Source organism: Thecamonas trahens, assembly GCF_000142905.1.
Source record: "Thecamonas trahens ATCC 50062 unplaced genomic scaffold supercont1.70, whole genome shotgun sequence".
Taxonomy (NCBI): domain Eukaryota; order Apusomonadida; family Apusomonadidae; genus Thecamonas; species Thecamonas trahens.
In genome coordinates this window covers 42,447-62,596 of record NW_013657610.1, presented here as the reverse complement: position 1 = coordinate 62,596, position 20,150 = coordinate 42,447, and the positions used below count along the sequence as shown (strand labels likewise).

The following is a 20,150-nucleotide window of genomic DNA, read 5'->3' as shown; positions in this document are numbered from 1 at the left end:
TATGATGATGGGGGTGATGGGGGTGGCCATGATGGGGGTGATGGGGGTGATGATGATGGAGGTGATGGGGGTGATGGGGCTGGGGGATGACCATGACCATGATGGGGCTGGGGGGTGACCATGACCATGTTGGGGCTGGGGGGTGATGGAGGTGACCATGATGATACCGACCACCACGACAACCACAACAACCACGACGATGATACCGTGACCCGGCTACAACTTGGCTTTATTCAGCCAGACACGCCCTCGGGCGCCGCCACAGCCGCTTCGTTCTCGTGATGGGCTTCCACAGGCGTTGATGCCCCGCCCTGTGGCGATGGCGCTGAGGACGCATGCGGGATGTGGGCCTCAACCACAAACTCGCCGCCACTCTCGCCGGCCAGCACGCTCGCCCGTGCAGCAGCCACATCAGGCGGTAACGGCGACGGCTCACCGTCGAGCATCTTGGGTGGATCGGCAGGAAAGGCGCCGCCGGGAGCGACGGACGAGACAGTGACGGCCTTGGTCACGGCGTTGAGCCACTTGCGCGTCGAAGTGTAAAGCGCCCGCGGCGAGAGGAGGAGCTCGGCCAGGCGCTGGATGGTAAAGGGAGTATCATCAAACTCGTACAGCAGGGCCACAATGGTGGCGATCTTGTCGCTGTACGAGTGGCCCCTGCGGGAGTCATCGGTATCGGCCACAGCGGCATAAAAGGCAGCGCCGCGTTCCACAACCACAGCAGCGAGGAGTGATCGGAGGTGTGGCCAGGGAAAGGGCTGCGAGCCAGATGCCGCCACGCCCTGGAGCACACCTGTGACGAGAGCCAGCCACGTTCCATCTTCCAGATCTTCTCCATTGGGCACCGTCTTCTCCACCTGTCGCACCAGTTGAATGGCACTTTTTTCACTCTCGGGAACATTCAACTTCAATTCCTTGCTCTTGCCCCCCTCCTCCGTTTTCCCCTCCATCATCCCACCCATGCCCGTCTCCATCTCTCCTCCTCCTCCTCCTCCGCTGACCACTCGCTCCGCCCGCTCGTGGAAGGCCTTCACTCGCCCTGCAAACGACCGCAGCGGCGGCGCAGGGTGCGGCGTCGCTGCTTCAGTTGTCCCACTTGGTGTGCTCATGTGTGTGTGTGTGTGTGTGTGTAGGGGTGGGGGTGGGGGTGGGGGGGCGGGTGGGGTGGTCGTCGTCAACGTCGTCGTGGTCAGGCCCGTAGTCGTCGTCGTCGTCGTCGTCGTCGTCGTCGCCAAAGTCGCTGTCGCTCAAATCGTCGAGTCACCGAGTCGCCCGAATCACCGCCGGCTCCACCGCCCGCTCGCCGGCTACACCACCCGCCACCCGCCGCCCGCCGCCCGCTCGCCGGTCGCGATCAAAACTTTCTGCTGTAGGGCGGGAGATGCTGCTGATGGTGATGCGGCTGATGGTGTTTGTGGCTGAGGGTGATGCGGTGGAGATCATGGTGGAGCATTCGGTGTGTGTGTGTTACTCATCAAGGTCAAAGTCAGGACCTCCTGGGGCGAGGCCGGACAGCTTGGTGGCGGCAAAGCCAGTCTCCACATACCCGCTGCTCTTCCCATCCGATACGTCCTTCTTGCTCGCCTTGGCCGCCTTCAACTGGCGCACGCTCGCCAGCTCGTCCTCGGAGAGCTCGCTTGCTGGACGCCGTGCGAGGCGGAGGACGGTCTTGGGCACGATCCGGGCATTCTCGAGCGTTACGACCTCTTCGTCGCCGCCTCCGATCACACGACCGGCCTCCGTCCCGCTCTCTACCACCAGCCGTTGGAGCGCAGGCGCAATGTCTGTCCGCTGAAAGACCATCAGGCGAAAGGTGGCCAGAGTCATGTTCGATCCGACCGAGAGCTCCACCGATGACGCCACCGTTCGGACCTGCGGCCCACGCCGCCCGCGCCGCCCGCCGCCCTTGCGCCCGCTCGTCACCTCCCGCTCAAACTTGATCCGCACGTTTGCCTTGTCGTACACAAACTGCGCCGCCTCGATAGCCGCCACACGCGCCTCAGAGCACGCCGCGCACACGGCCTCGCTCGCGGTGGCTCCCTGCGCCAGCGCCACAATCTCACCGACGCTTCCGTGGATGGCTGCGAGCCCCTCCACAAGCTTGGCCTTGACCAGACGGTACACCAGGCCATCATTCTCCGCCGCATGCCACGGCGCGTACGTCAGGCCGCCGTGCTCCTCGCATCGCAGCTCATCAAGCGAGAGCGGGCCTGGGCCCGGCGCACTTGCATCAAGCAGGTACGCCTTCCACGCATGGAGCCACGAGAGCGGAGTCGGAACGAGCTTGCCGCCGCTCGCTGCCGCGCTCTCGCCCACCTGCCACTCGATGTTGCGCCGGCTCTTGGCCCGCTTGCCGCCGGCAAGGAGGGTAAAGACGGCGGCAAACGCACTCCGCTCGTTCGCTCGCACCCCACGCTCAGCCGCCAATGCCTCCTTCACGCTCGCTGCCTCGCCGCGGCACTCGGCGCACGGCTCGGCATCGGCAGATATCATCGTCGGCGGCTGGGCGCTGCGGTCACCCACAAGACCCACAAAGTAGTCCCACGCCATCCGCGAGAGTCGCCGCGTCTTGGACGTCTGCATCTGCAGCTGGCCATGCTCGCACAGGATGTCGATGTTGATCTGCGGCTCGAGGCTCATCAGCGCCTCGTAGCTCTTGGCCGCCCGCCACGCCGTCACCCACGCCCGCGACACCAGCACCGCGTCCGTGTCGGCCCCGCCGGGGTCCAGCCGCGAGGCAATGGCCCGCTTTGCCTCGAGCATTGCCACCTCCTCGCTCTGCTGCCGGCAGGCAGCCTCGACGCACCGCACGCAGAGGTCGTCCTGGGTAAACACAGGCCCGCCGCCGTACGCCGCAAGCAGCGCATCAAACGCCTCGACACTCAGCCGCTTCATCGCCGACGCCCGCTCCGGCGAGACCAGGCCGTGTTCGCACTCGAGTCCCGAATTGTCCATCGGCGGCACCTCGCTGCCGTCAAAGGCAGACGCGAGCTCGCCGAGCCATGCCCGCGACACATACCGCGCCGCTGCGCCCGGCGCGTCGTCGCTTACAGCGGGCGCCCCGATCTCAAACACGTTGCAGAGAAGCTCATTGTGCTTCGCAACCGCAGCCGCGCGGCTCGCGCCCGACTCGGTGGCAAGCAGGCCGGTAGTGTCGACCACCGCCCCGTGGCCTAGCGTTTGCGCAAAGAGCTCATCCGGCACCACAATCCCGGGCACGGTCTCACTCGCCGTCGGTCCGTCGACGCGCTCATAGACCAGCATGTATGCGTTGTGCGACGACGAGGTGCCGGCCGGGGCGGACCGGAGCAGTGCCTTGCCCTTGGCCGAGAGCGATGACGGCGCCTCGTATCCGACCGCGTGCTCCTCGAGCACGCTCACCCGCGAGTCGTTGAACTTCCACCATCGCGCGTCGCCGCTGCGTCCGCGCGCGTGGGTCACGTAGTGCCCGCCGTTGGCAGTTGACCCGATGTGGACGACGACCGCCCGCAGCCGGTACACCCCGCCGACGCCGCTCGCCACGTACGCGCTCATATCGAGCTCGTGCGGAAAGTTGATGACGTAGTGGACTTTCTTCTTGCGGCCCGTCGCCACGTCGTACACAAAGCGCAGCAGCTGGACGTTGAGGACCCGCGGGAGCTCATTGAGGGTGAGGAAGCGCGAGGCGACTTGCTTGCTCTCGCACTGCGAGCAGAGGTACTTGTTGTCACCGTCGAGCGTTTCTGGCGCCAGGTACTGCTCGATGAGCCCGCCCAAGCTCCGCTCCTCGCCCAGCAGATTGAGCTCAATCTCGTAGAACGGCTCGGTCCGCTCGCGATCCGTGCCGCAGCCCTCGCAGACGGTGTGGTAGGCAAGGAGGCCGGCAAAGGTCTCCTCCACAAGATTGCGCACACTCTCCGGTCCGTCGCCGCTCTTGAGAGTGTTGTCCAGAAAGTGTATGAGGAGCTTGAAGAACTCATGGGCGTCCTGCTGGACGCGCGGAGCGAGATCAAGGGCAGAGACAAGGCCCTCTGGCCGCAGCGATACCCGCTTGTCCACCACCAGATGAGCAAGGACAAGCTGGAGCTCGGCGAGAACCGGATTCTTGACTTGGGCGGCCAGCAAGCCGCTGGTAAAGCCTTCGTTCATGAACAAGGTCTGCAACAGCGAGTTCATGTAGCACGTCGCGCCCAGGTTCTCCAAGCCCATAAACGCGATGGCATCACTCCGGACTCGTCCGCACCCACTTGTCCCTCCTGCCAGCTTTGTCTTGTTCGCTGCATTCTTCCCCTTGCCGCCCTTTCCCGCCGACTGGCCGGCCATCGACGACTTGCCGGTCATCGACTTGGGGATGGAGGCCAGATTCATCAAACAATTCGGAGAGGCAGCACAGTTGCCCGCCGAATGACTGGCAATTTTCTCGGACCGATCGACTTGCCCAACTGCCAGCTCACCGCAAGCAGGGCGAGCAAGACGAAAGGCAGCTCGGAGTGTGTCGTCAGTGACTTTGGTATGACTCCGCCAGCTCGTTGTCGACGTCTGCTGACTCGTCCTGCCCGACTGCCCACCGCCACTCGCCCATGCTCCAAAGCTCTGCTGCTGTCGCCGCCCGTTCTTGCGCCGTCGTCGGTTGCGCCGTCCCATGGTGTGTGTGTAGTGGTGGTGGTGGTGATGGTGGTGGTGGTGGTGGGGTGGGGGGGGGTGAAGTGAGAGGAGGGGAGGACAAACAGAAAGATATCGAAGGAATTGGCGGAAGGAATGGAGGGAGGGGTTGGGGGGAGGGGGGGGTTGGGGGGGGGGGGGATGGTGATGGGGGTGATGGTGATGACCATGATGATGATGATGATGATGATGATGATGATGATGATGATGATGATGATGATGATGATGATGATGATGATGATGATGATGATGATGATGATGATGATGACAATGATGATGATGACCATGATGATGATGATGATGATGATGATGATGATGATGATGACCACCATGACCACCATGACCACCATGATCACCATGACCACCAGGACCATGACCACCATGACCACCACAACCATGATGATGATTTTATTGATGTTGAAGAAGAAGAAAATGATGGTGATGATCATGTTGGCAGGGATGGCCATGTTGGTGGAGACGGAGACGGAGACGGGCGAAGACCCCTCCCTCCACCACAGCCACCTTCTGCTTCACTACTGACGGAGCGAGAACAACTACTTGAGATACGAGAGCACCGTGCTGTTGTCGCTGTTGTTCGACTCATCCTCAGACTCGATCAGATCTAGATTGTAGCACCAATCAGTGCCCACGCCTGCAGCGACCGTCATCGCATCGGCTACAGGACTAGCTCGTCTAAGAAGACTCGACTCGCACCCATGGATAATCGGTGGCAGGCAAAACTGCTGGCCGTACATCGCATCCTGCGTCATCAGCCCGGGCAGCACCTCGTTGTACAGCCCCCCAGCTTTGTCCGACCATGTCGGCTGCAGCAGCGTATCCGCACAGGACGCGACGGATGAGGTCGAGCTCGAGTCGCTGCTCGATGGCTCTGCCAGCGGCAAGTCGATGGTCATCATCTCGGCCTTGCGCAACACCACAGCTTCGCCCGCACCACACTCCTCCATCGCTTTCATCGACGTGGTCACATCGTCAATGGTCGGCGCCAGGGCATCTTCGATGGCGCTCACGTCCTTGCCGGCGTATTTGTCCTTGGTTTTCTCGCGGTTGACCTTGGCCTGGTTGGTCTTGTGATACCGAGTGACTGTCTCGCCCATCAGCGTGTTGATCTTGATGCGGTCCCTCTCCGTCTGCTCCAGGGCTCGCGCCCGACGCTTGTCGTCATTCACGTTGCTGGTGGACGAGTTGTCCTCCGATCGCGTGCTCGGCTCAAAGGCGTAGCACCGGGCCATGGCGAGACACATGTTCGGTGTAAGCTTCCGAGCTGCGTACTGTGCCGTCGCCGACCTGTCAGCCATAAGGAACTCCTTCATGCCGCTGTGCACCTCGTCGATGGTCGCCTCACCCTTGCCGCCTGCCGCCTTCTTGATGGCATTTGTCAGGGCTTGCTTCCTCTTGACCCTGGTCGCATTGTCCATGGTGTGTGGGAGAACGACGCTCAGGAAGGCCCGGAATGTGCATCGCTTGCCCCGGTTCTTCCTCCGCCCGCTCGACCCGGTCTTCCTCCCCTCCGCCTCCAACAGGGGCTTCGCCTTGACCATACTCTTTGTTGCTGCTGGATAGCAAGCCTACAAGCCTGCACGAGATCAACCTGCGAGAGAGGTTAAGTATCTCGCGGTAGTAGTAGTAGTACGCCTCTGCCTGCCCTCTCCCATGCTGATGGTGGCGCCAGTATTCTCCGCCGTCACACAAAAATGCACTTTTGCAATTGCAAATGCGTTTTTTTTGGTGTGAAAGGTCATTGCCGCGAACGTTGTCGAGCGAGGGGAGAGCGGTGGGTGCAGGGTGAGCGTGAGCGAGAACGGGATCGAAGATAGGTCAAGGTCAAGGGCAAGGCCAAGGCCAAGATCATGCAGAAGTGCCAGCTCTTCGCAGACCGCGAGTCCGGCAGCGGTCGAGGCGATGGATCGGAGGACCAGCGAACGAGAAAGGGGGCGCATGGACCTTAGGAGAAGCAAGATCAGCACACTAACCCATGCCACTCTACCCTTCCCCCCCCTGTGCCCATCATGGATAGCTTGTGTAGAGCATAGTGATGATGGATGCGGACACTGTAGCTTATGGCTGCTCTCCGCTCTACACACACTGTCAGTCGCAAGCGGTTCATCATCGTCATCGTCTATGGCACCACCATCCAGACCACACATCCACAAGCAAGAAGAATGCCACCACCAGAGAAAAGTAGCCCATCTCATCACCAATAGATCCTCTCATAGCCCCCCCCCCCCCTCTCCCTCTCTCACAACAACCGGAACATTCCGTGCGCATGGAACCATGCCTCCACAGATTTTTTCTCCTCTTCTTCCTCCCTCTCTCCCCCTCCCTTCTCCTTCCCGTCGTCCTCCTACCCCTAGTTCATCCTTCTGACCACTCTTCAACCCTCTCACCACTATTCATATGTACGTACTCATGATTGCGACAACCTTTTAACCTCTTCATGCTCTTGTGTCATCCTCTTTGTTGCCATGTTGTCCATGTGGGAGATCAACGCCTTCATGAAGGCGCATTTTTTCTTTTTGGATGTCAAAACTCGCTCTCTTTCTCCCTCCTCCCCACCCTCTCTCCACACACCATCAGTCTCTATCAACCCAACCATGGCTTCTCACACTGCTGGCGCATCTGTCGGCATTGATCTCGGGACCACATACTCGTGCGTCGGCGTGTGGCGCAACGATCGCGTCGAGATCATCGCCAACGAGCAGGGCAACCGGACGACGCCATCGTATGTCGCCTTTACCGACGCCGAGCGACTCATCGGTGACGGCGCCAAGCTGCAGGCTGCCATGAACGCCAAGAACACAGTCTTTGATGCCAAGCGCCTCATTGGCCGCCTGTTTGCCGACTCCACTGTGGCGGCCGACATGGCCTCGTGGCCCTTTGCCGTTGTCGAGCACGAGGGCAAGCCCATGATCGAGGTCGAGTTCCGCGGCGAGACCAAGGTCTTCTCGCCGGAGCAGATCTCGTCCATGGTCCTGACCAAGATGAAGCGCGTTGCCGAGGCATACCTCGGCGAGGACGTGGGCAACGCGGTTGTTACTGTCCCTGCCTACTTTAACGACGCCCAGCGGCAGGCGACCAAGGACGCCGGCGCCATCGCCGGCCTCAACGTTCTTCGCATCATTAACGAGCCGACCGCCGCCGCCATCGCCTATGGCCTCCACCACGAGGGCGCTGAGAAGAACGTGCTCATCTTTGATCTGGGCGGCGGCACCTTTGACGTCTCAGTCCTCACCATCGACAACGGCATCTTTGAGGTCAAGGCCACCGCTGGCGACGCCCATCTCGGCGGCGAGGACTTTGACGCCCGCCTTGTCAACCACTTTGTCCGCGAGTTCAAGCGCAAGCACCGTGCCGATGTCACCGGCAACGCCCGGGCCATGCGCCGGCTACGATCTGCTTGCGAGCGCGCCAAGCGCACACTCTCGGCCTCGACCAACGCCTCCATCGAGATCGACGCCTTCTACGAGGGCGTCGACTTCTACTCGTCCATCACCCGCGCCCGCTTTGAGGAGCTCAACCACGACCTCTTTGCCAAGTGCATCGGCCCTGTCGAGCGGGCGCTGACCGACGCCAAGCTCGCCAAGGCCGACATCCACGACATTGTTCTCGTCGGCGGATCCACGCGCATCCCACGTGTCCGCGCCCTCCTTGCAGACTACTTTGCCGGCCGCGCGCCGTCGCAGGGGATCAATCCGGACGAGGCTGTCGCCCACGGCGCTGCTGTCCATGCCGCCGTCCTATCGGGCGCGAGTGACACCAGCGGAAAGCTCGCTGAGCTCCTTCTCCTCGACATGACCCCGTTCTCGCTCGGGCTGGAGACCGCTGGCGGGCTGATGACCAACCTCATCCCGCGGAACACAACCATTCCCACCAAGAAGACCCAGATCTTCTCCACCTACGCTGACGATCAGCCGGGTGTGCTCATCCAGGTCTTTGAGGGCGAGCGGGCGCAGACAGCGGACAACAACCTCCTCGGCAAGTTCGAGCTCACGGGCATCGCGCCCATGCCGCGCGGAAAGCCGCAGATCGAAGTTGTCTTTGACATCGACGCCGATGGCATCCTCAACGTCTTGGCCCAGGACAAGTCGTCGGGCCACAAGCACTCGATCAAGATCACCAACGACTCGGCTCGCCTCTCCAAGGACGACATCGATCGCATGGTGGCCGAGTCGGAGAAGTACGCTGCAGAGGACGACATCATCCGCCGCCGCATCTCGGCGCGCAACGACCTCGAGGCCGCCGTCTTCTCCCTCCGCACTGCCGTGAGAGACGGTACCGTCTCTGCTACCGAGCCGGACAAGGCCAAGATCTCTGCCAGGATCGACGAGGCCATTGCCTGGCTCGACGCCAACCAAGATGCCGAGCGAGAGGAGTTTGAGGCTCAAGCTAAGGAGCTCCACGCCTTTGTCGACTCCATCGCCGCTGCTCCGGCTGCTCCCACGCCCGTCGTCAACGAGTCCGAGCTTGACTGAGTGGCCCCACTGCATGCAGCCGTTTTCCCAAGCATTTTCCCCCGCGCGCTAAAACCAACATTACCATCGTCATCACGGCTCACTTAGCCTGATGCCGGGACAAGCACGCCACCCATAATCACAGCAATGAGTGCGAGATCGGCGTCGAGGAGGAGTACGTCGCCCATGGCGCCGACAGCAAGGCGGCCGACATGGTCTGCGCCGACAATGTCTGCGGGCGTGGTAGCGCAAGTGCGGACGGCGTCGTCGAGCGCAATGCCGAGCTCGTTGACGAGGAGGCGAACCGTATCAAGGAGGGCACTGCACGAGCCGGCGATGACTGGGGCAGCGTCCGTGTCGCCGCTGGCGAGCACGACTGCCGGCGTGGAGCAGCCCGGGACCGAGCCGATGGCCACCCGACGGCCGCAGTACGCGTGGTCGCCGACAGCCGACGGAGTGAGGATCGAGTCGGAGATCCAGGCGAGCGAGGTCGGTGGGCGGATGGTGGCGAGGGCGTGCATGACTGTCGGATGGAGGTGGAGGCCGTCGCCCACGGCCTCGGCTGTCGGCATCGGGACGTGGGCCAGGCTTGGCGGAAGGCTTCGCATGAGCGCGAGGTTGCCCAGCGATGGGAGCCGATGATGAAAGGTCTGCACGTTAAAGACATGGGTGAGATGGCAGCGGGATGGGGCGGCGGCCTCGAGCGCGCCGATGACCTGGTCCCACTGCGCGCTGCGGTCGTGTCCAAGCGCCGGCACCACTCCGCGCTTGACCATCGCTGCGATTCCCGCATACCCAGACACTGCGTCTGCCGACGGCGCGATGGTCATGACCTTGACAGCAATCCCTGCCTCTTCTGCTGCGTCCAACACCCGTTCCACAGCCGCCGCGCTCTCCCTTGCCCACGCCCGCTTGCCCGGATCAGGCAGCCCACCCGCATCTGCTACCACAGGGCCCTCGGCATGCACGCCCAGCACCCGCGCGCCCATCCAGCTTCGCTCCGCCTTGCCGATCCCCGCCCGCACCGAGTCGCCCGCCCGCACCGAGTCGCCGGCCTCGGCCAAGTCGCCCGCCCGCACCGAGTCGCCGGCCTCGGCCAAGTCGCCCGCTCGCACCGAGTCGCCGGCCTCGGCCAAGTCGCCCGCCCGCACCGAGTCGCCGGCCTCGGCCAAGTCGCCCACGCCCGCCTTGCTCGCCTCGCCCGCCCCCCGCCCCTCACCGGCAGCACGGGCCAGGGCACACAGAGCGGCGCAGGTGGCGTCCCACCTGTGGGTGGGAAAGGTGAGCGAGGGGACGACCGAAGTAGTGCCTGCGGCGGCGAGGCGTGCGAGCGAGGGCTCCGGCACGGCCCATGCCTCCACCACGTCGGCGCATCCGTCGCCGTCGCCCGTCAGCCCGTGCGTGTGCATGTCCACAAGGCCCGGGATGGCTACCGCGGCGCGGAGGACAGAGAGCGAACAGCCAGAGGCAGCGGCTGTGGCTTTGGCGGCAGACACGGCGGCGATCACGGCAGAGGCAGATCCAGCCGAGTCGATCTGCACAATCCGCCCACTCGTGCTACTGATCGTCACTATGCACGCTTTGTCCGTCTCGCACAGAGTGCCGTCGTGACTCCTTGAGCCGCCTTCGCCCGTCTCATCATCGACGGGGGCGTTGTCGGCGTCGGCGTCGGCAAAGTGATGGCGGACGTGCCGCTGGCCGTGCCGCCGGTCGTGGTCGGCGTGGTGGCCATCGGCTCGGCGAGGACAGCTCTCTTAGCAACGATGCAAAGCCATGGTGCTACATGTCGGCCGCTAGATAAAGGTGGGACAGTTCCCGGTGCTGATGCCGACATGAGGAAGGAGGGGAGGGACGAGAGGAAGATCCCTGACGCTTATATATTCCCCGTGGAGTGGAGAGTCAAGTGCGCTCGCTGTGGACCACCTCCCCGCACACATACCCCAGGCGACCTCTATTGGAGCCTGTAATTCAAGCATGGGCACACGTAGGCTTCTACACAACCCTGTCCCTACCCCCAAAGCCAGCGATACACCCATGTGCAGTCGGAAAAAAAATCTCCCAAACAGACCTCACATATGTACGCCAACCAGCACTCTGGACGCCACCTCTTTCGATCTCCAACCACAGCTCATCCCCAACGGCCCTTCGCTATCCCAATTCTACCCTCCTTGCCTTCATCAAGCACTCTCTCTCTCTCTCCATCAACCTCTCCCTCTTTTTCCGTCGCCCGTCTCTACCGAGCCGCCAAAAAATCCGCACCGCCACCGCCACCATCCCCACCATCCACACCATCCATACCAACCCCACACCGTCCCTCCCCCTCAATACGCATTCCTACCTCTCATCCCCCCCCCCCCCCCTCCCACTGCCACTCCACCCCATCCACCCCACCCTCCCCTTGTCCAACACAAGCCATGGGATGAGCCAGTTACCGCAAAGTCCCGCAAAAAATAATTTCAATCCGCCAAACCCACGCTGCACTCGCCACTCCGCACCCGCCGCACCCCGCCGCACCCCGCCGCACCCCACCACACTCAGCACCCCACCTACCCCCGGACACACCCCTCTCCCCCAGCACCACTCGCCACATCCAGAACGAGGAAATGGCTCACGTCAGCGCAGTTCTCGTCTTGGCGGTGGTCATCGTCGGTGTCTCGGTCGTGACGGAGCGGACGGATGCGACGGACATTTCGTCGTACCAAGCAGCGGTGGATACGCAGACGACGGTGAATGTGGTGGAGACGGGCCTGACATGCAACACGGCGCTCGAGTTTTCGTCTACGGGCAGCGATCTTACCATCAATGGGCTCAACTTTGCGTGCGGACTCTCTTCGGTCGTGCCCATCGTCATCTCCGCCACCGGGAGGAGTATCACCTTTAATGATGCTGTCTTTGCCCCGGGCAACGTGGTCGCCATCTCCAACACGGCCTCGTCCAATACCATCACCTTTACCGGATCGTCGTCTATCTCGGGTTCGGGAGGTACCTCTGGCGCTGTCTATCGCGACACGGCGTCGGTCTCGGGCACCACCCTCGTCCTCTCCGGCCTCACCATCACCAACTTTGCCACGTCTGCTAACCTCTTTGACATCGCCTCGTCTACCATGGCCATCAGTGCCACGGGCTTGTCGCTCAACGCCAACGTCGTCGCATCGGTCTTTGCTCTGGCCTCTTCGTCGACGACTACGCTCACCGCCGCCTCCATCACCACCCTCACCGGCTCGCTCAACGCCGGCGCCTTGGTCCACGCCACGTCGGCCGCCACAGGCACCTTTACCATCGATGGCGGGTCGGTCGTATCAGGCATCCGCGGGCGGACGCTGTTCGAGTCGACGGCGTCCGGCTCGTTTGTCTTTGCCCTGGCAGGTACCACCGCCGTCTCCGACACCATCATGTGCGCCGGCTCCATCGCCCGCCTCTCGCCCGCCGCCATCGCCGGTGCCGTCACCGTCGCCGGCACGGTCTCGCTCACCAGCACCACCTCGCTCACCGCCGATCACGCCGACGGATCGCTCCCGCTAGGCGCGGTCTTCCTCAATGGCGCCGCGAGCACGGCCGCAGCCTTTGCCTCGCCCTCCACCACCAACGTCGGCATCTTCCCGCTCGCCTGCGCTGTCTACGCCAGTCTCCCGGCGGTGGCCTCTGTGGCGGGCCTCCAGGTCCTTGTCGACGACTCGGCCGCGATCTCGCCGCTCACCATCCCCCCGCTCACCTACACCGGATGCGGCTCCGATGGCGTCGTCGTCTCGGGCTCCACCGCCCGCTCGTGGACCATGACCGGAGCCACCATCGACTGCGCCGGCGCTGGCCGCGCCATCACCGTTTCGGGCCTCTCGGCTCCGTTGGCCATCACCGATGGCACCCTCACCAACGGTCTGCAGACATCGTCGCCCGGCGGGCTGTTCCAGGCTCTGAATGCAGCTGCGCCGATTAGCCTGACGGGCACGGCCTTTGCCACCGCCACCAGCACATCGGGCGGCTGTCTCGCCTTTTCCGGCGGCGGCGCCGCCATGAACCTCACTTCGGTCTCGTTCACGGCATGCACGGCGTCTGCCAACGGCGGCGCAGTGGACTACGCTGTCTCGGCCGGATCGAGCGCCTCGGTCTGGACCGGCGTCACCATCACCACAAGCACCGCCACATCGGGCAACGGCGGCGGGCTGGCCATCGCCCTCACACCCGCCCACACCCTCACCCTCGACACGACCTCGATCACCTTTTGCGATGCCGGGAGCAACGGTGGCGGGCTGCACGTGGCCGGCGGCGGACTCGCGCTCAACACTGCCACCATCAACAACAACGTGGCTGGCGGCGATGGCGGATGCGTCTCCCTCGACGACGCGCCGCTCACCTTTTCCGCCGTCAACATCGACGACTGCCTCGGCAACCGAGGAGGCGCCTTTGCCGTGGCTGGCGCAAGCAGCGTGGTCCAGACGCCGGGCTTCTCGCGGTTCCAGAACAACATCGGGTGCGAGGCGTCGTTCATGCTCATCGCCGGGCCATCGGTCTTTGTCAACATCTTCCACTCCTTTGAGAGCAACTTGATCTCGTTTGGCTCGTCGGACACGGCCAGGTGGATCTTTGGCGAGCTCTCGTTCACGCCTGGTGCGTCACTGAGTGCATCGTCGAGCGTGCCGTCGATCGACATGTCGTCCATGCTCATCGATGACGGCTCGCCATGCAACGCGGTGCGCGGCTTTGCCATCCCTACCGCCGCCACGTTGGCGGCCGCCATCACCGGCGGGACGGTCACGTCGCTCACGCCGGGCACCTACCTCGGAACGCTCTCCATCTCGGCATCGCACACCGTCGACCTCACGGGCTTTACCGTCAATCGGCTCTCTCTCTCCACCTCAGGCACGGTGGACATCACCGGGCTGCGGGTCCGGTTTGGAGCGGCCTCGTCCGGCGGCTGCGTCTCGATCTCCAGCGTGGGCGTCACCGCCAGCTTCCACAACGTGCACATCGCCCACTGCTCGTCGTCAGCGTTTGGCGGCGGCGTGCTGGTGCGGTCGACAGGCCAATCGCCGATGGTCACCTTTGACGCCGACTGCACCATCTCGGACGCCTTTGCCGACGACGGCGGCGGAGCCATCTACCTTCGCCACAGCGGCGGCGGCACGCCCATCGTCACCTTTCTGGGCACCATCACGAGATGCTCGTCCACCTCGTCAGCGGTGGTGGGCATGGACACGAGCACAGGCACCCTCACCCTCGGTCCAGGCGCCGTCATCCAGGACTCGACCTCCATCGGCGGCGCCATCGAGTCGTTTGGCGGCGGCTCGCTCGTCGTCAACAGCGTCACCATCCGGCGCCACAGCGGATACGGCACCGGCGATGGCTCGCTCATCTCGCTCAGCAGCACCGGTACGGCCGTCGTCACCGGCTCGACCTTTGTCGACTCGGTCACCGGCCGGGCCGCGCTGTACATCGCGTCGGGCACGCCGGGCCTGACCGTGACCGGCACGAGCTTCACCCGCATCCGCGGCTGCCTCGCCTCGGTCCTCTACATCAATCCGGCGGCATCACCCGCACCGCCCGTCACCTTTGACGCCGGCTGCGCCTTTACCGACAACGTGGCTCACGTGGCCGATCCGTCGTCGGCCTTCCCGCTGGGCGAGATCTCCGACCCAAGCGGGATCCGCACCGTGACGTCGGGAGCGTCGAGCTCTGGCTCACGGGTTGTCCACGCGCCGTGCACCAACATGGCGGTGACGTCGGCTGTGCCGGACTCGTCCATCCCGCTCCTGCAGACGTATCTGGACTCGCTCCCGCCATCGCCGCCCGGGCCCATCACCTTTGCCCCGACGGTCTTCTCCGACTGCTCCGTCCCGCTCCGCCTCTCCTCCTCGCTTCCTCCCGGCATGGTCATCGACTTTACCTCGGTCACCTTCAACTGCGCCACGGCCCAGACCCAGGTCATGACCATCATCGACTCGCCCGGCATCACCGTCAGCAACCTCGCCGTCGACGGCAGCCTCTCGGCGGGATCGGCACTGGCCACATCAGGCGGCTGCGTCGTCGTCAACGGCACCCTCTCCGGTCCGGTCGTCTTCAACGGTCTCTCGCTCTCCAACTGCAACGTCTCGGCCGGCGCAGCGAGCTCGGGCCAGGCGCTGACGTTGGCGGCGGTGGGCGCGCGGATCTCCATCAACAACGGCGTCCTGACCGCCCGTCCCGATCGCGAGTCTGTGGCCGCTGGCGGCGGTGTGTACATCGGCGCGCCGCCGGGTGTGGGCCGGGTCGACGTGGTGTGGTCCGGCGGGAGTGTCAGCGGCTTTGCCGCCGAGCTCGGCGGCGGCATCTTTGCCACCAACGCCGACGTCTCCCTCGCCGATCTCACTGTCACCGACAATGTGGCGAGCCTCGGCTCGGCGGTGGCGGTCGGCCTCGGCGCCACCGTCAACGTGGCGTCATCGGCGCTGACGTCCAACTCGGCGCGCAACGGCACGATCTACATCGCCGAGCTCACGACGGCCGAGCTGGCTATGGGCTGGACGGCTCCCGGCGCGCTCGTCATGACCAACACCACCGTCCGGCAAAATCGGGCGTGCTACGGGTGCCTCTTGGCCTCGGGCCGGGCAGCTAGCGCGACACCAGGCAGCGCGACGGTGACCCACGGCATCATCGTCCACAATCTCGCCACCAGCGCGGTGGCCAACCTGTCCTCGCCGCTCAACGCGTTGCTGGATGCAGACCGCGGGGCGGCGAACCCGACGATCGACGCCGGCGCCTTTGGCATCGGTAATCGTGTCGAGCCTGCGCCGTGCTCGCTGGCGCGCGGCGGGGCACCGACGGAGCGGGCCTTTGTCCGCGTCCGCATCGACGGATGCGTCTCCGGCTGCATCCTCGGTCCGCAGGGCGGGACGGTGGTGGTGGGCGGCGAGGGCTTCCGCGACGGCGACGTCTCAGTGTCCATCAACGGCAACGTGACCAAGGTGGAGATGTCATCGGCACGGGCGCTGGTGGTGACCGACACATCGGTCCAGTTTGACGTGCCCGGAGGCCTCGGCGACGGCTATCCGTCGATTACGCTCAACGTGTCGGCGACGTCGATCTCGCTGACCGGCCTGGTCTACGTCGACTTGTCGGGCGCGGTTGCGGCCGACTGCGTCCGCATCGGTCAGTACTATGCCGATGGGCAGTGTAAGTCGTGCCCCGAGGGCGGGTACTGCCCCGGCGGCGTCCGCATCTGGCCACTCCGCGGCTACTGGTCGCCGAGCGAGCGGAACGCGCCCGGGCGATGCACGCTGGAGGAGGCGTGCTGTGGCGCCATGGGCGCGGTGGCGGCTTGCCCTGTGGTGCTGCACGACTCAGGCGCGCGAGTCACGGCGCGATGTGACGAGGATCTTGGCTACACCGGCCGGTACTGTGCCGAATGCCGCGAGCCTGACTTCTACTCGGACGCCGGGGTGTGCCGGGCGTGCGAGCGGGGCGATACGGCCGAGCTCGCCGTCCTGGTTCTGGCGGCGCTCATCCTCATCGGCCTGGTCACCCTCGCGGTGGCGCTCCTCTCGGTCGTCCGCATGTCGTCGTTTGTCTCGATCGTCCTCTCGCTGCAGCAGTTTGTGTTTGTGGGGAGGACTACGAGTGCGCGGATCTCGGGCGATGCGGGCAAGACGCTCTCGGACATCTTCCGCGCGCTCTCCTTCATCCTCTTTGACGTCGAGTTTGTCAAGCCAAACTGCTACTTTGCCAGCGCCGGCTCATCCAACTTTGCCCGTCTCTTCTGGGGCACCCTGGTCCTCGTCGCCCTCGCCGCCGTCCTCTTTGTCGCCGCCGCCTGGGTCTACGCCGTCATCGGCCATCGCCTTGTCCTCCGCCGCAACAAGTCCAAGACGCCAGAGGCGGGCGATGGCTCGGGCAACGACGATGCCATGACCGGCGTGGTGATGGAGAGCATGGCCAGCACGGAGAGCGGCGAGAAGGATGAGGATGAGGATAAGGATGAGGAGGAGGAGGAGGAGACAGGCTCGGCATCGACCGCGACCAGCTCATCGACGGCGAGCATGCCAAGCAAATCGATGAGCTCCAGCTCTAGCAGCTCCAGCGGCAGTAGCGGCGGCAGCAGCAGTGGGAGCTCGTCGCGCGCGAGCAGCATCGTGCCGGCGAAGACCGTGGACGACATCGAGTCGCTGACAAGCGGCGAGGACGAGACCGAGCCGCGGACGAGAGGCGAGCGATGGGCGCGACGGGCACGGGTGTCGATTGTGATGCTCCTGGCGGCGGTGTACCTCCAGATCACGCTCCGGGTCATCAACGCCTTCCACTGCACGACGGTGAACGGATCTGCACGGCTCGCGGTGGAGCTCTCGACCGAGTGCTTCCAGGGCGCACACACGGCGACGCTTGCTGTGGCCATCCTGCTCGCGGCGATGTACTTGGTGGCGTTCCCGGTGGTGGTGCTCTGGCTGATGTATCGGGCGTACGGGGCAAACGCCGAGGCGATGGCCGAGCTCAAGGGCGGCGCGTTTGCCTTTCTGGTCCGTGGCCTGCAGCCGGGCGTGTTCTGGTTCCGCGTGGCGACGCTGGTGACGAGCGTGGTCCTTGTGCTCGAGACGGTGCTCATCGCGGGCACGTCGGTGCGGATCATGGTGGTCGGCCTCAGCCTACTGGTCAACGTTGTCCTCATCAGCCTCTTCTGGCCCTTCAAGAGCACGCACAACAACCTCTTCCAGCTGACCATCGGCATCGGCTCGTCGGTCCAGCTCGTCATCTTTGCCGACTCGGACGGCCTTGACGGCGGCAAGTCGACTATCCAGCGCAACGTCCTCCTCTCGTTTGTCATCATCGTCAGCGTTGGCGTTGTGGCCTGGCGATCTGCGCTCTACCTCCGGCGACGAGCCGAGGGCCGGGTCGACAAGAGCGAGGTGTCCGACATCGACCGTATGTAGCCATGATGATGATGATGATGATGATGATGATGATGATGATGATTGAGATGGTGGGAGTGGGGGGGAGTGGTGGTGGTGGGGGGGGGGGGGGGTATGGTGGTGGTGGTGATGATGGTGACGACCATGATGACGATGACCATGATGACGATGACAATGACGATGACAATGACGATGACCACCATGACCATGATGACCACCATGACCATGATGACCATGACCATGATGACACCATGACCATGATGACCATGATGACCATGATGACCATGACCATGATGACCATGATGACCATGACCATGATGACCATGATGACCATGATGACCATGATGACCACCATGATGACCACCATGACTATGATGACGATGACCATGATGACCACCATGACCATGATGACCACCATGACCATGATGACCATGACCATGATGACCACCATGACCATGATGACCACCATGACCATGATGACCATGACCATGATGACCACCATGACCATGATGACCACCATGACCACCATGACCACCATGACCACCATGACCACCATGACCATGACCATGATGGCATCAGTCACACTGACCATGATCCCCCCCTCCCCTCCCCTCCCACCCCCCCTCCCCTCCCCTCCCACCCCGTCACCTGTCACCCCTCCACGACATGAACCCCTTCGCCACCCCCACCCCCACCCCCACCCCCCCTCCCCCCTCCACAGCCCTCAACCCCTTCGCCACCCCCTCCCCTCCCCCCTCCCCTCCCCCCCTCCCCCTCCCCCCCTCCCCCTCCAATGCTCCCCCTCCTCCCCCTGCCCTGCCCTCGCCTCGGCCCTCGCCACCATCACCGCCCTCACCGCAGACCTCTCCGCACGCCATGCCACCATCACCGCCCTCACCGCAGACCTCTCTGCCCGTGATGCCACCATCACCGCCCTCCGCACACGCCTCCGATCCGCCTCGTCTCGCTCCGCCTCGTCTCGCTCCGCCTCGTCTCGCTCCGCCTCGTCTCGCTCCGCCTCCTCTCGCTCCGCCTCGTCTCGCTCCGCCTCGGCCTCTGCGGCCACTCCCAATCCGGTGCCGGCGGCGGTGGCGGCGGTCTTGGCGGGCGCTCCGCTTGCTCTTCGCGCTCTGCCGTCGCCGGCGGCAAAGGCTGCGCTGCTCACCGCTCTGGCTGATCGCTGTGCCGGTCATGCTGTGATCGATGTGCTGGCTGGGGAGCGGGCGTCGTTGACGGCGGCGGCGTTCTACGATATGCTCGCTGCCGCTCCTGCAGCCGTCCCCTACTACCTGGCCCATCTCCGCGCCGTTGGCGCGTACCCGGAGCTGATTGCCGCCACCCGCGCCCTGCTCCCACCGCCGGCCTCGGCATGGGCCCTCCTCCGCGCTGCTCTGGCCGCCCCGCCCGATCGCCGCCTGCCGGCGCTGGAGGCTGCTGCAAAGGCTGCTGCTGATCCGGCCGCCCGCGAGTCGCCGCGCGGCTTCCTCCGCTCGTCTATCGCTGCTCAGATTGCGCTCCTCCGCATCCAGGCCAAGGTCCAGAAGATGGATGCTGCCGCCGCCGCTGGCAGCAACCCGCCGCCCATTCTGCTCCGCTTCCCACCGCGCCCGCTCCTTGGCCGCTCTGTCTACGCCACTGCCCACTACCTGCTCTTCTACCACCGCGCCGCGCCCGACGACTCGGTCGCCTCGCCGCGCGCCTTGGCTGCCGCCCTCGCCCTCTCGCCGGCGGCCTACATGCGCAAGTCGGCCCTTGCCGCCGCACAGATCGGCGACTGGGAGCTGCTGCGGAGCCTGGCCTGGGCCGGCGCCGACTACCACGCCGCCCGCAAGGCACTCGCCAAAAACCCGGCCAAGGCTCGCCGCCGCAAGCCCAAGTCGGTCATCGGCTGGGAGCCCTTTGTCGCCGCCGCCGTCGCCCACGACGCCCCGCCCGACCTCGTCGACTACTTCCTTGGCCTCATCGCTGACCCAGAGGCCCGCATCAAGCTCGCCACCCGCTGCAAGCACTGGGCCGTCGTCGCCCGCACCTTGGAGTCGCTCGCCGACCTCCACCGCCTCCGCCAGCTCCGCGCCTTTATCATCCGGAAGCACGGCCGCTTTGGCGACGTCCGTCTCCTCGATCTTGTCGACGGCGCCCTTGCCCGGCTGGGCACATGACGGTCCGC

The 20,150-nt window shown here is 64.4% G+C and overlaps 4 protein-coding genes across 4 annotated transcripts; 2 read left to right on the top strand and 2 right to left on the bottom strand.

The window, feature by feature from the left end:
- Positions 1–233: 233 nt before the first annotated feature.
- On the bottom strand, positions 234–5,322 carry AMSG_12421 (uncharacterized protein; the record flags this gene model as incomplete). The annotated part of the gene is made up of 3 exons (XM_013897483.1): positions 4,809–5,322; positions 1,494–4,176; positions 234–793 (listed from the first exon to the last, which is right to left on the bottom strand). Exons 1-3 carry the CDS (start codon positions 5,106–5,108, stop codon positions 234–236), a joined length of 3,543 nt encoding a protein of 1,180 aa, XP_013752937.1. The 5' UTR covers positions 5,109–5,322.
- Positions 5,323–6,312: 990 nt separating this feature from the next.
- AMSG_11172 (hsp71-like protein) lies at positions 6,313–9,197 on the top strand (the record flags this gene model as incomplete). Its single annotated transcript, XM_013897471.1, has 3 exons — positions 6,313–6,330; positions 6,477–6,552; positions 7,237–9,197. 3 exons carry the CDS (start codon positions 6,313–6,315, stop codon positions 9,129–9,131), a joined length of 1,989 nt encoding a protein of 662 aa, XP_013752925.1. The 3' UTR covers positions 9,132–9,197.
- Positions 9,198–9,214: 17 nt separating this feature from the next.
- Positions 9,215–10,944, bottom strand: AMSG_11171 (N-acetylglucosamine-6-phosphate deacetylase; the record flags this gene model as incomplete). The annotated part of the gene is made up of 2 exons (XM_013897470.1): positions 9,215–10,804; positions 10,921–10,944. The coding sequence occupies 2 exons, from the start codon at positions 10,942–10,944 to the stop codon at positions 9,215–9,217; spliced, it is 1,614 nt and encodes a 537-aa protein (XP_013752924.1).
- Positions 10,945–11,713: 769 nt separating this feature from the next.
- On the top strand, positions 11,714–20,142 carry AMSG_11170 (uncharacterized protein; the record flags this gene model as incomplete). Its single annotated transcript, XM_013897469.1, has 2 exons — positions 11,714–17,996; positions 18,845–20,142. 2 exons carry the CDS (start codon positions 11,714–11,716, stop codon positions 20,140–20,142), a joined length of 7,581 nt encoding a protein of 2,526 aa, XP_013752923.1.
- Between the last annotated feature and the right edge of the window lie 8 nt (positions 20,143–20,150).